The 17,905-nt window shown below is 45.2% G+C and overlaps 5 protein-coding genes and 1 non-coding gene across 11 annotated transcripts; 3 read left to right on the top strand and 3 right to left on the bottom strand.

Annotated features, from left to right (window-relative positions):
- Window positions 1-80: 80 nt before the first annotated feature.
- LOC115672700 (probable LRR receptor-like serine/threonine-protein kinase At5g59680) lies at window positions 81-3,479 on the bottom strand. Of its 2 annotated transcripts, XM_030594605.2 has the most exons (9): window positions 3,263-3,478; window positions 2,467-3,007; window positions 1,539-2,002; window positions 1,230-1,365; window positions 1,041-1,112; window positions 887-955; window positions 727-798; window positions 554-625; window positions 81-449 (listed from the first exon to the last, which is right to left on the bottom strand). In XM_030594605.2, exons 1-9 carry the CDS (start codon window positions 3,333-3,335, stop codon window positions 413-415), a joined length of 1,536 nt encoding a protein of 511 aa, XP_030450465.2. In that variant the 5' UTR covers window positions 3,336-3,478; the 3' UTR covers window positions 81-412. The 2 variants fall into 2 exon arrangements, with proteins under 2 accessions (XP_030450465.2, XP_056160823.1); XM_056304848.1 differs by lacking the exon at window positions 887-955 and having other exon boundaries at window positions 3,263-3,479.
- A 441-nt stretch (window positions 3,480-3,920) lies between these two features.
- Window positions 3,921-3,993, top strand: TRNAR-CCU (transfer RNA arginine (anticodon CCU)). The gene has a single exon. It is a non-coding gene; the product is annotated as a tRNA-Arg (tRNA).
- Window positions 3,994-4,181: 188 nt separating this feature from the next.
- Window positions 4,182-6,395, top strand: LOC115672702 (uncharacterized). 2 transcript variants are annotated; one of them, XM_030594609.2, is made up of 6 exons: window positions 4,182-4,303; window positions 5,310-5,376; window positions 5,473-5,595; window positions 5,721-5,804; window positions 5,903-5,989; window positions 6,096-6,395. In XM_030594609.2, the coding sequence occupies exons 1-6, from the start codon at window positions 4,233-4,235 to the stop codon at window positions 6,180-6,182; spliced, it is 519 nt and encodes a 172-aa protein (XP_030450469.1). In that variant the 5' UTR covers window positions 4,182-4,232; the 3' UTR covers window positions 6,183-6,395. The 2 variants fall into 2 exon arrangements, with proteins under 2 accessions (XP_030450469.1, XP_056160828.1); XM_056304853.1 differs by having other exon boundaries at window positions 5,282-5,376.
- Window positions 6,396-6,881: 486 nt separating this feature from the next.
- LOC115672699 (protein CYPRO4) lies at window positions 6,882-9,721 on the top strand. The gene is made up of 2 exons (XM_030594604.2): window positions 6,882-8,668; window positions 9,238-9,721. Exons 1-2 carry the CDS (start codon window positions 6,977-6,979, stop codon window positions 9,517-9,519), a joined length of 1,974 nt encoding a protein of 657 aa, XP_030450464.2. The 5' UTR covers window positions 6,882-6,976; the 3' UTR covers window positions 9,520-9,721.
- A 1,301-nt stretch (window positions 9,722-11,022) lies between these two features.
- On the bottom strand, window positions 11,023-13,911 carry LOC115672919 (uncharacterized). 4 transcript variants are annotated; one of them, XM_030594920.2, is made up of 3 exons: window positions 13,624-13,907; window positions 12,413-12,589; window positions 11,023-12,379 (listed from the first exon to the last, which is right to left on the bottom strand). In XM_030594920.2, exons 1-3 carry the CDS (start codon window positions 13,807-13,809, stop codon window positions 11,987-11,989), a joined length of 756 nt encoding a protein of 251 aa, XP_030450780.1. In that variant the 5' UTR covers window positions 13,810-13,907; the 3' UTR covers window positions 11,023-11,986. The 4 variants fall into 4 exon arrangements, 3 of the variants coding, with proteins under 3 accessions (XP_030450780.1, XP_056160729.1, XP_056160730.1); XR_008814833.1 differs by having other exon boundaries at window positions 11,023-13,502; window positions 13,624-13,911; XM_056304754.1 differs by having other exon boundaries at window positions 11,023-12,589.
- Window positions 13,912-14,424: 513 nt separating this feature from the next.
- LOC115672851 (ethylene-responsive transcription factor ERF109-like) lies at window positions 14,425-15,439 on the bottom strand. The gene has a single exon (XM_030594817.2). It carries the CDS (start codon window positions 15,412-15,414, stop codon window positions 14,590-14,592), a length of 825 nt encoding a protein of 274 aa, XP_030450677.1. The 5' UTR covers window positions 15,415-15,439; the 3' UTR covers window positions 14,425-14,589.
- Window positions 15,440-17,905: the final 2,466 nt, after the last annotated feature.

Here is a 17,905-nt window from a genome sequence, read left to right as displayed (position 1 = left end):
CTTCATTCTTCAAATGTTTTCCCTGCAGTATCAATGGAATTAGCTCATTATATACGGAAAAATCTGAGCATCTGAAGTGGTTTGCCAGTCAAGACTCTCTATAAAGAATTGATAGTTAGACTATAATCGATCGTCTTTAATAAGTTGCGTGAGTATCAATGGCATTATGAGCTTTAGCATACAGTCCTGTTGACCCCTCTCTCTTGCCACGGTATGAAGAGAACCAAGAAGGCTCTATCGGTCCTCTGATATGTCCCAGAGAACTCTATTAGTGGCATTATCAGCATTGGCATACAATCCTGTCATTCAATTAGTGTCATGTTAAATTGCAAAGACTTCCCATTTTCTATCTCAAGCTTGTAAGCATGGCAATGACTCAGTTGATCCAGATGCTACAGCAATCACGCTATCATCATCTTGATTCTGACCAATCATTTCCAGGAGAAACCCTGATAAAGGAGAAAATTTTCAGTTATCAAGTCACTCAAGAGGCTGAATTGAAAGGGTTATTTATCCAAATGATCCATGGAAGAAGATATGTGCACGTTCTTACTGTAGATTTATGCCATTTTTGTCCTGTAGGGCATCGGGAATGCTACCATTCAACTTATTATTCTGCAGTAATCTGTAAAATTGAAAGAAAGTCAGTAGAATTAATATGATCTTATGGAAATTCTGTGGAAAGATACCGAAAGCTAGTTTCGCTTCCATAATGCCGAAACTTACATCTCGCGAAGATTTGGTAGTTGACCTAGCGATTCAGGAATCGATCCTTCAAATTTGTTATTCTCCAAATGCCTGTGTGAGATGTTGCAAAAGAAAACAAATAGTTGCAAGTAAACTAGTGAATGTGATTAGGACGGATAATTATTTTAGGGAAACATACAACGTCTGAAGTGCCTTCAACGACTCCATCTCTGGGATGGTCCCCGACAATTCATTCCCTCCTAACCAGCTAACAAGTAAGTAATCAAATTAACAAGTGGCGAGAATGAATGTAAATAGACTATCCTGCAGAAAGAAAGGAGAGAGTTACTTACAGATTCTTGAGTGCCGTTAAATTGGATATGCTTGGCAGCAATGACCCAGACAATCCAGCATTTGTTAAGTTCCTTCAAACGGTTCGTGTATTTCTACTTTCAGTGAACTTGGAATCTTTTAAAAGAAAGAGCTGGTGGCCGGCGGAGTAAAATTAAGATTTTGACGCATTCACAATTTGATGAACTTACAGACTGATGACTCGGGCTAGCTTTCCTTGAGAACATGTAACTCCAGTCCACGAGTGCTGTTGAGGTAGGCATGGATCGCCGCTCCAATCAGAAGGCGGGTTGTTCAAGCTTCTCGCTAGTTCTTCCATGGCCATCACTATTGAACACAAAATAAGCTACTATATTTACACGAACGCAAGAAGTTTTTTTGGTAAGGTATAATTTTTTTTTTTGGTAAGGGAACGCAAGAAGTTGGTTCCTCTTACCCGACAAAAACAACAGAATGATAGGCAGTGCCGCAATGCTAGATTGTAAGTTCGAGAAATGTACCGTCTCTTGTGAGAGTTCTCCCTCCTAGGGGCAGTATCTGCAAGACCTCACCTGCGTTAATCAACGGCCCAACGGGTATCCCATCCCCTGGAGTCAAGGAGATTTCAGTCTGCCCTGAGAGAGGCCATTGTGTTGCGTAAACTGTCACTCCACGGGCCGTGACATTGAGCTCAGAATAGAACTTCTTGCCATTTATGGACACATCGAAGACCCTCCAGCTGTAGGGGCTCGGCGATCTGTTATCTTGGAAGTAGAGAGAAATATAGAATATGCTGCTGGGGAGAGGAACTGGTGGCCACTGGACTTTAAGGGTCTTCCCTCTGCTTGTCGTGATTGCCGTGGCAAATGCGTTTGCTGGGGGGACATTCCAGAAATCAGAAGTGTCCACTTTGGACTGGCTCATGACGACAGGGTTTTCGTTCGTGAACGGTTGCCAGAAACGATCGAATTCATCGTCTGGATACCTAGGTTTGCACAAATTAGTACAACAAAAAATCAGAAAGACCCTCGAGGTTCAGTTTCCACTTTCTTCCGTCTCTTTTTTCAAAACAATACGGCACGAAATGAATCCTACAATTTAAAATGACAATACCGGTCTCATCTAACCTATACTTCCATAACATTCTCCTACAAGTAGCTCTAAGATGATTGCGACCTCGCCTTCCAAGTCTGTGCTAGTCCTTGATTGATTGTACTAAAAGTAACACCGATTCCGAGTGTTCTTACACATTAAAAGGAAATTTTGATTTCCTTCATTTCTAGCCTGGACATTATCTTCCCCGTGCCAGTTTTAAAAAGTCAGCTAGCAATGTTTGCAAACGCTTCAACCATTTGGAATAGAAAGCAGTAGGAATGCAGGGGAAGACATTTGAACCGAACTAGTGGAATCCAGGAATGAAAGTAATAAGGACGATGTTAGTCATCTTACCGAATTATGTCCTCGCTATCACCAAAAGTGTGCCGAGCAACCGTGCTAAGTGCATGCTTCTTGAAGTCGTTGGTGTTATACAGTGAATCCTCAAGATACACCACTTCTAGGACCGAAATAAACGGGTCGGAAACTGTATGCTCGTTCCTCGCGAGGCAAATGCTCAATGTCTTCCCCATGGCGGCCACAAAGATCTCATAGTAGGAGCTGAGTCCATTGGCATAGTCCTCTGTGGTATTGACCGTACTCCACTTGGTCCCGTCGACGAGCTGATCGAACACCGGGGGCTCCTTCCCTCCATCGAAACCTCCGTAGAAGTACGTCGTCTTCGCGAGGTATTTCCCGCCTTTGATGACCGGGAGCACGTAACAGTATTTCCGCGCCGACTTGTCGGGGAAGTATCTCAACGTGGTCAATTCAGGCAACGCATTGGGGGTCTTTATGACGGTTTTGTTCCCCACGGAGATGAAGCCGTCGTCCAGGATGTACTTGAGGCTGCCTGAGGTCGACTCTTCTGATGCTCCACAGTTGATCAGAAAGCCTGCATTTTGGCCATTCATGGATGAACCAATAGGACCCAAGAATCATGGGATTCAAGATCCTTCTTGTTTCCTCGTCATAAAAAAGAGATACGATCGAATTTCATGTCTTTCCTTGGACTAAACGTTCAGGAACAGATGCAATTATTCCCCAAATTGATGAACATACAGAACAAAATGTGCTTATTCAGAAGACGGATCCATTTGTCTATGTTAATGCGATTGGAATTGTATCATAAGATGTGCCGAGAGGTTACCTCTGGGGGCAGGGCTTGAATGAGCAAAGAGAGGGATGCTAACAAGCCACAGGAGGAAGATGGAGAGACACATCTTTCTCTTGGGAAAGTAGTTTCCCGGAAACGAAAAAAGATTGATGGAAAATGGGAAGTTCTATTTTCTGGGAGGGAAGAGAGAGAGAGAGAGAGAGAGAGGAAGGTGATGGACATGGCCAGGATTGTGGAGTCAGGTTGGGGGACACGTCAATGGCTGTGCTTGAAGATAGATGACTCAAAATTGAAGGGGACATAGATTGATGGGACAAAGCTCGATTGGCTTTCATCAATGTCATGGAGGGCATTTCGCATCTTAATTTTGCTCGGTGTCCTTTGCCATTGTCGCCATCCCGTGATCATTCTGATTAAGATGTTCTATCTTTACGGTAAATGCAGATTTCACCAATTTAAATCCATAAAAAGTCGATTACCATTTAGCGAAAATCTACAAACATTCATCTGGTCACGTATTTTACATGCTCATATGTCAACAAATTCAGACGCAACGGGTAAGTAGTCCATCATCAATCATGTTCGTAAATCAAACGATTTAATTTTCTTAAAAAGTTCGAATGCATAATATGACTAGATTATAACTAAAATATGTATATCAATTTTTAAAGCTTCAATTCATTGACAAGAAGCGCCTGTAGCTCAGTGGATAGAGCGTCTGTTTCCTAAGCAGAAAGTCGTAGGTTCGACCCCTACCTGGCGCGAGATCGTGTGAATGATGTACCCCTTTTTTTTTTTTCCATTAGTTTTGATTTTCGGCTCACGTTGACTAGGGAGCCACGTGGCGCCCCACAAAAGGCGGATGCAGTGTCCGGTTGGAAACTGGAGACACACGCGATAATAAGGAAAACCCGCGCTGAAAAACCCTAGCTTTGTCCGATCGAGGCTTCACTTGAGCAGAGTTTTGGGAACACACAGCGCGGCCGTCGGTGCTGCTGCAGCCATGAAGGCCTTCGACATCAGCAATGGCGACACCCTCTCCGTCGCCCTCTTCGCCGACGTCGCCAATTCCAAGTATCTCTCTCCCTCCCTCCCTCTCTCTCTCTCTCCATTCAGTGTCTGCTTCTCGTTGCTTGAAAGAATCAGCGTAGACGTATCATGTATTTGAAAACTATGGAACTTTCTTGGCTCGCCCGGTGGCTATTTGGGACTGTTTGTTGCGTCGGAAATGGAGGGAGGAGACGCCTCAGCCACGCTTGGGAAAGGCCCCGAAACACGTCCGCTTGAACTTTCGAGGAACATTTGAGTACTTGGATTTGTAATGATCTCGTGGCGAGTAATGAGAGAGAGAGAGAGGTTGGTGATGGTTGTAGTAGTTCTTGGTATTGAAGTTAAGGAAGCAGAGAGGAGAAGAGCGAGTACATTTGCAAAGAACACGAAGATAAGAATACTAAGAGAAATGATTGATCAAAGAGGGCGGAATCGAAAGCAGAAGCTATGGTTTTGGTTGCCAGTAGGATGGGATGTCCATTTGGTGGCGGTAGCCTGAAGAAGTCGAGCCGGCCAATGCCGTGTCTTTGGCAGATTTAGGTGGATTACTCAGCCTTGTCCCCTCCCCAAAAGGGTTCACCGATCACTTCAAGGACTTCTTATTTGCCATGTAGACCCACAATTTTACAGTCTCCCCTAGAGCATCAAATTGGTGTGTTTGATGGATTTCCACCCTTGGGCTAATTTTTTGAAGATGCTATCCCGTTATTTTTCTACGTGAGCTGTAGGGAGTTCTGTATTCCTTTTTTCATTTTTGGCCAATACGGCAGCTGAAGGTGGAAATGCATGTTTGTGTATTTTTTATCCTCTTATTCGTCTATCTGTTGTCTAGGATGCTTTAATGAATTATCACTCATTTGCTACCGACCAGTCTTTTTATCTAGCCCTCATTGAAATTAGTAGCTGCATTTAACTTCCCTAGATTGTGTTCGGTTGGTGGGTATTTTCTGTCCATAATTGTAATGCGCATGAGCTTACTTGAAGACTAAGGCTCTTTCAAAGGACTTGACATCCGTTTGTCAAAATGCAGGGAACTTTTGGATTCTATGCAGGCTGGAACTTTGGAACCAGAAGTTGCTCTTCTCAATGCTCTGCTCGTATGTGATATGTGGGCACGACTTCGAATTTTTATCATGTTTGTTCTCCACCTGTTGTGCTTTTTTAATGTTTCTCACGAAAATTATGGTGACCAGATTCCGGATATCTTCCCTGTTCTAGCCGCTGCACATAAGACACTTCTGTCCAATTCTCGAGGTTCGCTGATTACCCGTACTCTCCATTCGGAGCTTGTTTACAACTATTCAGGGTCTAAGCATGTATGTAAGCTCGTTTTTTGTCGTGCTGCTTTCACCTGGAAAAAAAAATGAATAGTGAAAGTTCTTTCTGCTTTATTTTAGGGTTAGTGTGGTTGTTAACCTCTTGGTGATTTCAATATTGTTAGATTACGGAATCCTTGAAACGATGTGGCATCTCTGACAGCTCCACCTATGTTCTCGCTGCTTGTTTCAATGCATCACTTGATGAGGTATCTTGTCCTAGCATTTGGTTATCTCGCAAATATCTTGAACTATTCATTCAGACAGCAGTTTTGGTCATGACTTCATTCCCACCTTGTACTATCAGATGAAGGCCATTGCAGCACTTATCAGTGGAAAAGAAATTGAGTTGGAGGAACTGGAAGGGAGAGCAAACCTAGCCCAGATACAGAAGGTGTGCTAGTTCGTTCTCTTTATATGCTATAAGACTAGCACTTTTACATTTGTCAGGATTTTTTATGCTCGACTTGCTGGTTAATCCAAAGTTTTACGCACTGCAGCTCTACAAGATACCTGGCCCGGAATTGGGAATATCGTCGCTCGCCGATGCCATTACATGCCGCATCGCCGCAAGGGACGCCTTATGAAAGCAAACGCAACTTCCCGCTCCCCTGTTCCCACTCCAGATGTAGCTTTTGCGCGCTACTACTCTTTAGAGATACTCTTTAGATATTAAGATATGGAGAGAATGCCTAGCGCTGCGAAAGAATTTACTATGGTTAAAACAGATACTAGAACCTCACTGCTGCTGTGAATATTGCTGCAATGCAAATTATGGCCACTGGAGTGCATGATTTCCTTTGTGTTGATCATGTGTTTTTCCTCTGACAGCAATTTGGCTGGTAACTGCAAATCATATATGTGCTAATAATGAGCTTGTTCCACACACTTAAATCTACTGGTAAACTGGAAATCCCATGCGAAATGCTCAATTGAGGCCCATGGATGTTTTCACGGACTGGCTGGCCCAATTAGAAGATGGGCCTGACCGGGCTATTCGGGCTGGCCCAGAACAACAAACCCGACCCGAGCAATGGAAAAAGCCTCGGCCCCACGACGCCCCGAGCTGGAAAGCGCGCCTGGGACGTGTCCGGCTCCCGGGAAGCGGGGCCCACCCTGGGATAGGGAGACGGTAAAGACACGGGGCCACTTTTCTTTTGCATGTTACTTCACAGCGAAGCAAACGCCGGCGTTCGGCTGACGCTACTCGTCACAGCCCGTCACTCTACCTTTCCTATATATGGGCCCCGCGGCTGTAACTAACATCATCATTTCTCGAGAAATCCTCCCCAATTCTCACCCTTTTCGTCAACTCGACTCGCTCCCTCGAGAAATCAGTCATTTTCGCGATTCCCGAGAAAACTGACGGTTTGAATCGCCCATGGGAGGCTCTCACAGCCGCGAAGATCTCGAGATCGATTCCTCCGACGAGGAGGACGGCGGCGGCGGCGGCGGCGAGTCCTGTCACGAGGAGTACGAAGACGCCGAGGAAGAGCAGCGCCGCCACCAGAAGGAGCCTCACCGGGCCTCTTCCTCTTCAGGTACTACTTCTCAATCCCTGAACTCGCTGGACGAGATCGACGCGCGGCTGAAGTCTCTCAGGGTCAAGTACCCGGCGGCGGCGCGGCCGCCGGATTTGAAGAATCCGGTCAAGCTGTACCTCCACATCGGCGGGAACACGCCGAAAGCGAAGTGGATCGTTTCCGATAAGCTGACGTCTTATAGGTTTGTGAGGACGTCTAGTGTCGACGGCGGCGGCGGCGGCAGCGATGACGATGATTGCGAGGAGGAGGAGGAGTCGGTCGGCCGCGGGGAGGGGTCCTGGTGGGTTTTGAAGGTGGGGTCGAAGGTGCGCGTTAGGGTTTCCAGCGATATGCAGCTGAAGATGTTCGGCGAGCAGAGGCGCGTGGATTTTGTGAGTAGTGGCGTTTGGGCGATGAAGTTTTTCACTAACGAGGAGTATCGGAGCTTCGTGACGAGGTTTCAGGATTGTTTGTTTGAGAATGTGTATGGGCTGAGAGCAACTGAGGGGAATAAAGAGAAGGTTTATGGGAAGGAGTTCCTTGGGTGGGTTAAGCCCGAGGTGGCGGACGACTCGGTGTGGGAGGACGCGGAGAATGATCTGAGGAAGAGCCCAGAGCTGTCGTCGCGTAATCATCCGAATCCGGACTTGATGGAAGAGTTTGAGGAGGCTTCAAATGGCGGAATTCAGAGTTTGACTCTCGGTGCATTGGATAATAGCTTCTTGGTCAATGATTTGGGGGTTCAGGTGTACAGGAATTCGGCGCATGGGATTAGAGGGAAAGGCGTTCATGTGAGATACGACAGTGGGAACAAGAAAGTGGGTTCAAGCTTGTCGGAGATGACCCCAAAGAAGGCTATGTTAATGAGGGGAGAGACTAATATGATGTTGATGAGTCCTTTGAAGGAAGGGAAACCCCATGCTACAGGGCTTCAGCAATTGGATATTGAGACGGGGAAAATTGTGACTGAATGGAAGTTTGAAAAGGATGGGGCAGATATTACGATGAGAGATATTACGAACGACACTAAAGGCTCGCAGCTGGATCCCTCGGAATCGACATTTTTAGGGTTGGACGATAATAGGCTCTGTCAGTGGGATATGAGAGACAGGAGAGGGATTGTGCAAAATATTGCGAGTTCGAATTCTCCTGTTTTGCAATGGACTCAGGGTCACCAGTTTTCACGGGGAACAAACTTCCAGTGCTTTGCGACCACCGGGGATGGCTCGATTGTTGTCGGTTCCATTGATGGTAAGATAAGGTTGTACTCCAAGACTTCGATGAGGCAGGCCAAAACTGCATTTCCAGGGCTTGGTTCTCCGATTACACAGGTTGATGTGACTTACGATGGAAAGTGGGTGCTGGGAACAACGGACACGTACTTGGTTCTTATATGCACTCTGTTCACCGACAAAGATGGGAGGACGAAAACTGGATTTACTGGTCGCATGGGAAACAAGATTCCAGCTCCACGATTGTTGAAGCTGACTCCGTTGGATTCACATTTGGCCGGCGAGAACAATAAGTTCCATGGTGGCCACTTCTCATGGGTAAACCTCATTTCTTTCTTTTACTTTGTGCAGTGGAGTCGCCTTTGATTCATCTATATATGAATGCGATGTTGGATTGTGTTATTTTTAGTTCCGCTATTTGTCACATTTGAGGTTTTGGGTATCTGTGAATCTCTGTGAATTGTTCACTTAGCAGTCATTTATTAAGCTATCATGAGCTTTTGCATCATACAGTCAATATCTCTGTGAATAGAAATTTTGTTGCAACGGTTATTCTTGTGGAATTCAGTTAAATCCATTAAAATTTTCTGGGGAAGTTGGAAGTTTTCTATTTCAATATGCTGGCATCATCTATTAGCTTGTCAGGAAGGCAGGCCGTCTTTGTGTGACAAGGTGGTGCTGGGCAAGAATTAACTCTTTAGTGTTACAAGACATTGTTACTGTCTGGGTATGAGAACTAACGCGCTATAGCTGGATCTATGTTGTTTATCTATTGATAGTGTTTTTACGGCTGTGTCATTTCTTTTATACCTAAAATGCGTCTGGCTGGACTCGGATGTAACTTCACGTATTTTTGTCTAATTTCTTGAATTGTTTTTTTCTTTCAGGTTACTGAGAATGGTAAACAAGAAAGGCATCTTGTGGCGACGGTGGGAAAATTCAGCGTGATATGGGACTTCCAGCAAGTGAAGAACAGCGCGCACCAGTGCTACCGGAATCAGCAAGGCCTTAAAAGCTGTTATTGTTACAAGATTGTGCTGAAGGACGAATCCATAGTTGAAAGCCGCTTCATGCACGACAAGTTTGCCGTCAGCGACTCTCCAGAAGCTCCATTGGTGGTGGCAACCCCCATGAAAGTTAGCTCCATCAGTCTCTCTGGCAGGCGATAGTACAGTTGATTTCTGAATCATGTATAGAATAGAAGTTTTTTTTCCCTTGTGGTGCGCAAATGATGTAATTAGATCTCCCTTCTCTTCATTTTCTCTCTGTGTTGTCCTTCTCTGACCTTTGAGTTGTGTGATTCATAAAATTTGCTGACTTACCTCTTTTTAACCCGAGTGTGAATGAAGATGATCTAACTTTTTTTATGAAGATTTCAGAGTGGCGATGAAATTTTCTTTTAAGTTTTCAACAAATACGAAGGTCCTGTTGAGAGGAAAGATTCGATGAAGTCGTAAGCACTTCATCGCTGGAATAAATGCTTCCAGGAAAACTCGCTTTCCCAAGTTCTAGAGAGCTTGCTCATCTCAACGAACAATGCGGTAATCTCCAAGTGCAAGCTATAAGATCAAGCAAAGGCGAAATCTCCACAAAAAGTCCCTCGTATGCATGCAAAGAGCTTTTGCCTATCGCAATAAGCAAAATCATCATTCATAATGCACTTTAGGATTGAACAACAAAACTCAAGGGGAGTGCCATTCCATTATGAAATGGTAACTTCCTAGGGGTGATCGGTTCCGGGGTGGGTTGGGTTCGGACCTAGAACCTGAAACCAGCCCTGTTATAACCGGTTCCCAATTTTTGGAACCTGAAACCAATCCTGTTTTTCCTAGACCCTGTTTTGGAACCAACCTTGTTTTTCCAGTCCGGTTTCAAGGTCTACCCGAGAACCCTTTTTTTTTTTGTTCCTTTGTCCGGTTTTATTTTTTTCTAGCAAAATAATATAGGTAGCAATGAAACGATTTAAAATAAAAGATGAATAACAAAAACCACTATCCGCCAAAAGTAACAATCCCCAAAATGAGCAATTGAAATTACAATCCATCAAAATCAACAATCCAAAAGCACTATGTGGCAAGACATAGTCCAATCGCATAAATCTTTAAGAGTCACATTTCCAGGGAATTTATTCAACATGTTTAGCTCTTTATTTTGCGCCATGATGAGATAACTCCTCAGTTCTGTTTCCGAATGAAATATCTTGAAAGAAAAATCAAGAGACTTAGCGATAAGACATCTGCTCTCACTAGAAAAATGTCTATATATCTCATCTGAATCACACAATATTTAGATGACTTTAAGAGCCGTGTTATTTCGCTCATAGTTGTGAAACATATTCCAATATTAAACCGGAAATCGGTTCTAAAACCGTTGAAGTAGGGTAACGTGATATAGACTTTTTACTTTTTTGTACATTATCTCAAAACCGGTTCTAAAACCGGTTCTAAAACAGGTTTGGGTTGATTTTTACTTGAAACCGGAAACCGGACCGGTTCTAACCGGTTCCCAAAAAATGGAACCGGTACCCGGACCGGTTCTTGTTAGAACCGGTTCCCGGACCTGTTTTTCGGGTGGGTTGGTCCGATTTTTGGGTAAACCCGGTCCGGTTGCACACCCCTATAACTTCCCCAATGTTCCAAAGTAAAAACTTAACCGCGCTTGGTCCCCACTCATGTGACATGCCTAGATTTATAGATTATTTCAAGTGCGTAACCACTTAGCTACGACTAACTCTGAGCATAATCTAGCTAGGGCATCGTTGTAAAAAGACACAAAGCTCAGTTTACAGCAGCAGTTGTGTCCCAAACGAAAAGCTCCTCGTGGAAGTAAACAAAAACAACCCAAAAAAAAGCTAATCGCCATTCACGAGTTCTTTGTCTGTCTTCCCACCAGTTCTCATGAACCTTTCAAACAGACCATCCACAATCTTTAGGATCCCGAGTCCTGATAACAAGGCAAAAACGAAAGAGAAAGAAGATCCATGCTATTCACAATGTCCCTGATTCCCTATACATTTTTTAGGCCACGAGCATCTCAAGTCCTGATTGACGAGGCAAAAGAAAGGGTGAAGGAACTCCTGATCAAGCAGATTCAAATCTGTCCGTGTCCAACTTCCGCCTCGAGAACTCTATCTACCAGCTTAGCCTTATTCACCACAGCAGTGAAAGTTTTCAGCTCAAATGGGACCACAACAAGTTCGATCCGAGGCTTCAATCCCTCCTCGAATCTCAATGCTCGGATTGCCTCATCTGCTACCAAGGAAGGAGCAAAAGTCGCTAGTCTATCAAATAGTCTATCAAACTCAGCCTCATATTCGGCCACTGTCAAGTTATTCTCTTTCAGATTGATCAAGTCTCTTTCCATCTAAAGGCGCAAGCACTTTGAATCCCTGCCCTTGGGATTATATGAATCCTGTTCTTGTTGGGGCACCTCGATGGCATGCCTCTTCTTTTGCACATCATTTCTACCTCGAGGAGGCATTTCTCAACCAAAGAAGCTTTTCTGGCAATATCCCTGTATGCCTTTAGTTCGAACGGCATCACCAATGCCTTAATCTGAGGCCTCAATCCCCCTTCAAACCTCCGAGCAAGGACCTCATCTCCGTCCACCCACAGTGGCACAAACCTTGCCAGTTTACTAAACTACGGTCAAGTTCTTCTGCTTCAGGTTGATGAGATCTTCTGCCATTTGAAGTCGAACACTGTCTGGGATGTACTGTGCACAGAAAGCCTTTTCAAAGTTATCCCAAGTACATGGCTCCGCGCCCAGTTTGCACTTACTTTTCTCAAGCTGCCACCAAGTGATAGCAGTCTCGCTCAACCTATAGGTGGCATAATCCACTTTCTCTTCATAGGAGCGCCCAAATACATTGAAAAGCTCCTCCATTTTAATCAACCAAGATACAGCCTCTGAGTGGTTGGCAACCCCCAAAAAAGTTGGTGGATTTAGTTTCATGAAATTGTTATTACGCAGTTGCTGCGTGAACCAAGCTTGAATACCAGCACACTTTTGTTGTATCTCCAGAATTAGCTCGTGGGTGGTTTGCAGTAAATGAATCACTACATCCCGTTGATTTGCAGTCAGAACAGTTCTGCCCCCTGCTAGCTGTTGCCCACACTGCTCGTGTCTAACAGTCTTGTTAACTGACTGCTTCTTGTGATGCATCCATTCCTTTTTAGGCTCAACTGCTTGGGAATTTCCTTGAGCTGCGGACCTTTGAGTCTGAGGTGCCATCTCAAACTAGAAACAAAACAAAGCATCTCTATCATGAAAGTCAGATCTAACAAAGGGATAGGAATGAAACTCATGTAATGATAAGACTCCAATCAAGCCACTATTTACCAGCTGTTCTGACTGACGCATAGCCCCACAAAAACACGCCATTAGCCGTAACCCATCTATAATAAGCATGGCAGGGAGTAATTTTCATAAGAAGAAATAACACTCGCCAAAACAGCTCTCCCGGATTTAGCCTTATCTCTAAAGGTGAGGAAAATCAACATGATGGAAGAAAAGGTATAACTCTGAACCAGAATAGAACAGCCGCTCTACTAACATAAACAAGGATTATAACAAATGATAGCCCATCATGTTTCAAAGACAATTTGTCATCATAGACTGGACTCCGTACCCAATCGTCATCACATTGAACCACACAGAGGAACACATGCTGCAACAAACCAAATCGATTTAAATCATGATATTACCAAATTTGAGTCCTTTCTCGACGCAATCGGACAAAGCAGAGTTTCACCTGCCAGAAGAGCTCATACAACATATAACTAGACTGCCATTCATTTCTCCTTTTTCGAAGCATCGGGCGTCTGCATGTATCGGAACACACCGACTAATGCCAGCCGACACGAAAAGCATCGCGAAGAAGAAGAAAAGGAAGGAACACGTGCGGCTATGAATGAATTAATCCGCATCATGACACGATCAAATTTGAGTCCTTTCAAGCCCAGAATCAGAAGAGAAAAAAGCAAGAGCACCACCCGGCCTGAAAAGCTGAAACCCCGAAGACACATAACTTGAGGGTTTCCCTAAAACGGACGAAAGGGCAAAGAAAGCGACGAACTTTAACCCATGAAACCCAAAAAAGAAGGGTTCTGGAAATGCCCTGGATCAACCGCATAAGCGCAAAACACCAACTCTACATCCCAATGAAAGCATAGCAACCAGAACTGGTGAGGAATTCGGAATACCAAGGCCAGTTTCGAAGTGTTCTATGCATGCGGAGTTGAAGAATATCGACGCTGAGAGAATTTACTTACAGTGTAAACGAGCTCGGCTCGCGCAAAACGCCTGGGAAAAGAACAGCAACTCTTGCCACCGAAACGGAAGTGAGCTAAGGGTGGTGATCGGTGAGTTTTCGTTTTGGAGAGTTGACGACGCCATGGCTGAGCTCGGCTTCGAACGCGAGCGATTTCAGCCCGTCGGATCACATCTCTACGGTGCATATCGTTTCTGGGCAAAAAAGGAGGTGTTCGGGTCGGGTTCAACCAAAAAAGGTCAAAAAAAAAGAGGCTGCGAAAATTCGGAATTAAATTTTTATTATTCTATTGTTTACTTTGGGGCGCGTGGGCAAGATGAGTTAAAAGAAAAGCGAGGGCGAGTGACGTGGAGCGATCTGCCTTTTCGTAATGCGTTGCGTTGCGAGACAAAACACGAAACACGACACGCAGTTTGACCGACCCAAACTTAGAAGTCAACCAGGTTCACACGCCGCATTTTGGTCAAACAGTTCGGGTCCACTCATCGGTTCCAACTCCAACACACCTGAAAGGCCAAGAAGAAACCCGAAAAGAAGCTGACGTCACTTCATCAGTCATTTGTCCCAACTGGCCAGCCTGGCCTCGATCTGGATAATCTTTATTCTTTAGCATATCCCGACCATTTTGTCACGGTTTCTTCGCTGCTTAGGCACGATTTCACATTGACCTACGCACGTGTCCTTTACTTTTTATTATCAAGCGGGGCTTCGTCACCTTGTAGCTCAGTTCTTCACGTAGTCATCATGCAGATGCAGAAGATGCTGTAGTAATTCCGACAGACATAACCACAAGACTCAGAAGTTCAGGAAGAAGAGCAATCTGAATATAATCTCTATCGTGAGCAATACAAAAAAATATGCTCATACATGTCCGAAAGATCAGTCGAACATCAAAGAAGAAACGAATGCTTAGAACTAATTATACAGTATACAGTGTATGCGTCGGTCGTTCGAGTGAATCAATGAATCAAAACGAGTGCACGGTCTGCCCATTCGAGTCCGAGGAATCGCCTCCCAGGTCCATCCACATCATCCACTCCCTCTCCATCTTGCCCTCGTTCTTGACCATTTCCCAGAAGTCGTCTGCTTCGGCCGCCTTCCCCTTCCCCTTGTTCTCCTCCGAGTTCGACCCCATTCCCGAATCGTTGTTGTCCACTGTCGTCATCCTTGGGTCCTGTCTCTGAGGAAGCGCTGTGACCGGCGGCGGGGGCGGGGGTGGGGGCGGTAGGAGTGAGTGGTCCTGGTGCGGGAAGTTGAGCTTTGCGCGCGCCCCGCGGAACTCGATGGCCGCCTTGTCGTAGGCCAGCGCGGCCTCCTCCGCCGTGTTGAACGTCCCGAGCCAGACCCGGACAGCCCGCCGCGGGTCCCGTATCTCCGCCGCCCACTTCCCCCATGGCCGCTGCCTCACTCCCCTGTACTTCTTCTTGCCCAGCGGGCGCGACGATGTGGGCGACGGCCTCTTCTTGGATGCTGCGCCGCTGCTACTCCTCTCTTCCGCTTGGCCGTTGATGGGGGGGAAGAAGTCGCACCCGAGGCAGCCCTCGATCCTGCACACCCGGCACGTGTCGAGATCGGAGAGGGCCACGAAGTCTCTGTCCCAGCAGCAGTTGTCGCCGGCGGAGCCGGGAGGGATGATGCAAGGGGTCAGGTCGGCGGCAGCGGCAGCGCCGGAGACGACGTTTTTGAGGGCGGTGACCATGATGGAGAACTCTTGGTCGTGGGTGAGGCCGTGCTGCGGCGGGGACGGCGGCTGCGGGGCCGATTCGGTGAGCTTGAGTCTCTTGCTGTGCATGTCGATGCGCTGATGAAGGTCTGGGGTTGTTGTGCTGCTCTGCTTTCGTGATTGTGGCGGTTGAGTTGAGGAGCGAGGGGGAGAAGAGAGTCAACGGGTTTATATACGCTGCGGTGGTTTGCCTACATGGATGTTGCCAGCCTGGACACACAGTTCACACACGGTTTGGTTTGGTTTGGGAGGAGGGCGGTTTATTCGTTTTGATTGGCGTCACGCACGTGCCGGAAAGCGAGGGTGTGGCGACATGACTTGCACGGGTGTAGTTCTCCCGTTGGTGGGAGTTGGGTTTGGGGGGCGTAAGGGAAGGGAGGGACCGGTGGTGCTGACGGTTGTGCTGACGTCGGAGGCGGTGGGGGAGGTCGGTGGGGCCCGCTTCGGTAACGGGCCACCGGCTGGGAGGGAGTCGGATTCTTTTTCTTGATCATTTCATTTTTTTTTTTGTGCGTAAAAATAAAGAAGAGTTTTCCCGAAGAAATATCAAGGAATTTTATATGATGTCGCCCACCGGCTATGATGTAAACGACATTAGATCTTTCATTGATCAATACACGTTGTTCACATTGTAATTTTTTTCTTGCTCGCGCACGATTTTTTGATATTCTCTTCTTTCTTTTTTTTTCCAGTATTGTGCTCGATGAAAGATGAATCACAGAGTATTAGGAAGTTGAGAATTTATGAAGTACATTTTTCGTCAAACTACACATCCATATTCTAATTAAGGGCGTGAAGTTGAGCCATTTTCTCAACAAAAAAAAAAAGGGGGAGGGCTCGGAATAGACCTTATATCAATTAAAGGTCCCAAGTGATCAATTCAGTCTCAAATTAAGAGTCCGAATTCGCCGGCCATCTTTTCCCAGGATATAGAGTGGGCGCAATTTCGTCCAATTCCTTTTCTTTTTCCTTTTTTTTTATGATTTTACCTAAATTGAATCTAGGGTTCGTGCCGACCAATTGAAGAATGGCCAAAATTCTAAAGATCAAAAAGCCCCTAATTGAATTCATTACGCGGTGGGTTTTTGGTGGGTTTGCGGTTGTCATCTGAAAACTGGTCTGGACAAGGCATTTTTTTCTCGTGCGATACTGTACACAGTTGATTGGGACAATCCAACAAGAGTTTCTTTCCGGTGGTTCTGTTCATGCGATGGTGTTACTTGGTGGGGGCCTTCATAGATTGGGAACTCATGTTGGAGCAAAAATGGATTCCTTACTTCCTAAGGCCTTAGAGCCTGCATGTGGTGAGTATCACAAATGGGGAATCGATCCGAATACATGAAAGAGAATTTGATTCGGGGTTTTTTATTTTTAAGATGTTACCCGTTTTGCGAATTTTTGAGAAAATCGGCCTTACCCTAGTTGTCGGAAAAAGACGGCGGGTGAGTTCAGACCCTTATTTGAGATTAAGCTGGCCACTTTAGACACTTAGACTATGTCTGTTTCTTGAAAAAATGGATGATTTGCAAAACATGTTCTTAAAAGGGTCGCTTGTCTCTTTATAAAATTGAATGAACGAACAATATTTCCATCGTTCGCGAAGATGTTGAGACATAAATTATTATCGGTAATGAAATTTTTTTCATTGACTAGCTATTTCAAGCGATTATTTTGAGGTAAATGTTTTTCAAATTATTCATTTTTCGCGAAATAAACGAAGGACAAGGTCTACTCTAGGGATTATATGGCTCCGGTTCATTAAAAATTTCCCTCTATGAAATCTAGTCATATTATTAACTCAATTAATGATCTTAATTAATGTACGAGAAGAATTTGTTTCAAAAAAAGAGCTAATCCCAATGAAGTTCTTAGAATATTTTTAAAATTAAAATGTTCGGCATTAAACGAAACTAATTAGAGTAAATTTTCTGTCAGCAATCTAAATCTTTGAGTGAGCAGCTGAATTTCTGTCGGCAATGAAGCTCATGTCGAAGGTAAAATCACAAAATTTCTGAAAAATTTCATCATCTCAAAACTTTGACCCTCAAATTAAAGACAAAAGATCGGCCGAACAATAGAGTCAAAGAAAAGAATTTAAGGACGCAAAGGCGATCTTTGCTTTGAGATAGTGAGGAGCATCAGTTAGACCAGCGCAAACGCGGGCGTTGACCGAGTCAGGAACAACCGGGTCCCGACCCATGACCATCTCGGTTTACACATGAATCGATTAACGGATAAGATTTTGACCAACCTTAAACCGTCTAGCGCCGTCCCGATGCCTGAAACCGCACAGCGCCAGTTGTACTGAGCAGTTGCGTTCCCAGGTTCCGGAGCTCTTCGCATTAATTATCCGACACATTCCAGAACGCAATCCGATTGAGGAATATAACTTCCGTCGAATTGAACCGCGTGACTCGTAACCGACAATACCGGTCAAAAGGTCAAGATGCCGAAAACGCAGAGTCTGCATGAGACAAAGTACAACTGGGTGGGACCCTTCCTAGTTCCTTAAAGTGCATAATCCGATGTCCCCCACCCAAAATAAAAATACAACGCGCAG

The sequence above is a fragment of the Syzygium oleosum genome, unplaced genomic scaffold, assembly GCF_021117445.2.
Source record: "Syzygium oleosum isolate NSW1041296 unplaced genomic scaffold, Sole_v2.1 Sole_v2.33, whole genome shotgun sequence".
Lineage (NCBI taxonomy): Eukaryota > Viridiplantae > Streptophyta > Magnoliopsida > Myrtales > Myrtaceae > Syzygium > Syzygium oleosum.
This window is presented reverse-complemented; position numbering and strand designations above follow the sequence as displayed.

Excerpts from the sequence above, each read along its gene's own strand:
- LOC115672700 (XM_030594605.2), bottom strand. The coding sequence starts at position 3,335 with ATGTGTCTCTCCATCTTCCTCCTGTGGCTTGTTAGCATCCCTCTCTTT. Across the intron at positions 956-1,040 it reads TTAACGGCACTCAAGAATCT|CTGGTTAGGAGGGAATGAAT; the intron begins GTAAGTAACTCT and ends CTTACTTGTTAG. Across the intron at positions 626-726 it reads CTACCAAATCTTCGCGAGAT|ATTACTGCAGAATAATAAGT; the intron begins GTAAGTTTCGGC and ends TCAATTTTACAG.
- LOC115672702 (XM_056304853.1), top strand. The coding sequence starts at position 4,255 with ATGGCGACACCCTCTCCGTCGCCCTCTTCGCCGACGTCGCCAATTCCA. Across the intron at positions 5,377-5,472 it reads CTCTTCTCAATGCTCTGCTC|ATTCCGGATATCTTCCCTGT; the intron begins GTATGTGATATG and ends TATGGTGACCAG. Across the intron at positions 5,805-5,902 it reads TCAATGCATCACTTGATGAG|ATGAAGGCCATTGCAGCACT; the intron begins GTATCTTGTCCT and ends TTGTACTATCAG.
- LOC115672919 (XM_056304754.1), bottom strand. The coding sequence starts at position 13,809 with ATGCACCGTAGAGATGTGATCCGACGGGCTGAAATCGCTCGCGTTCGA. Across the intron at positions 12,590-13,623 it reads GAGCCGAGCTCGTTTACACT|TTTGAGATGGCACCTCAGAC; the intron begins GTAAGTAAATTC and ends TTTTGTTTCTAG.
- LOC115672851 (XM_030594817.2), bottom strand. The coding sequence starts at position 15,414 with ATGCACAGCAAGAGACTCAAGCTCACCGAATCGGCCCCGCAGCCGCCG.
- LOC115672699 (XM_030594604.2), top strand. The coding sequence starts at position 6,977 with ATGGGAGGCTCTCACAGCCGCGAAGATCTCGAGATCGATTCCTCCGAC. Across the intron at positions 8,669-9,237 it reads ATGGTGGCCACTTCTCATGG|GTTACTGAGAATGGTAAACA; the intron begins GTAAACCTCATT and ends TTTTTCTTTCAG.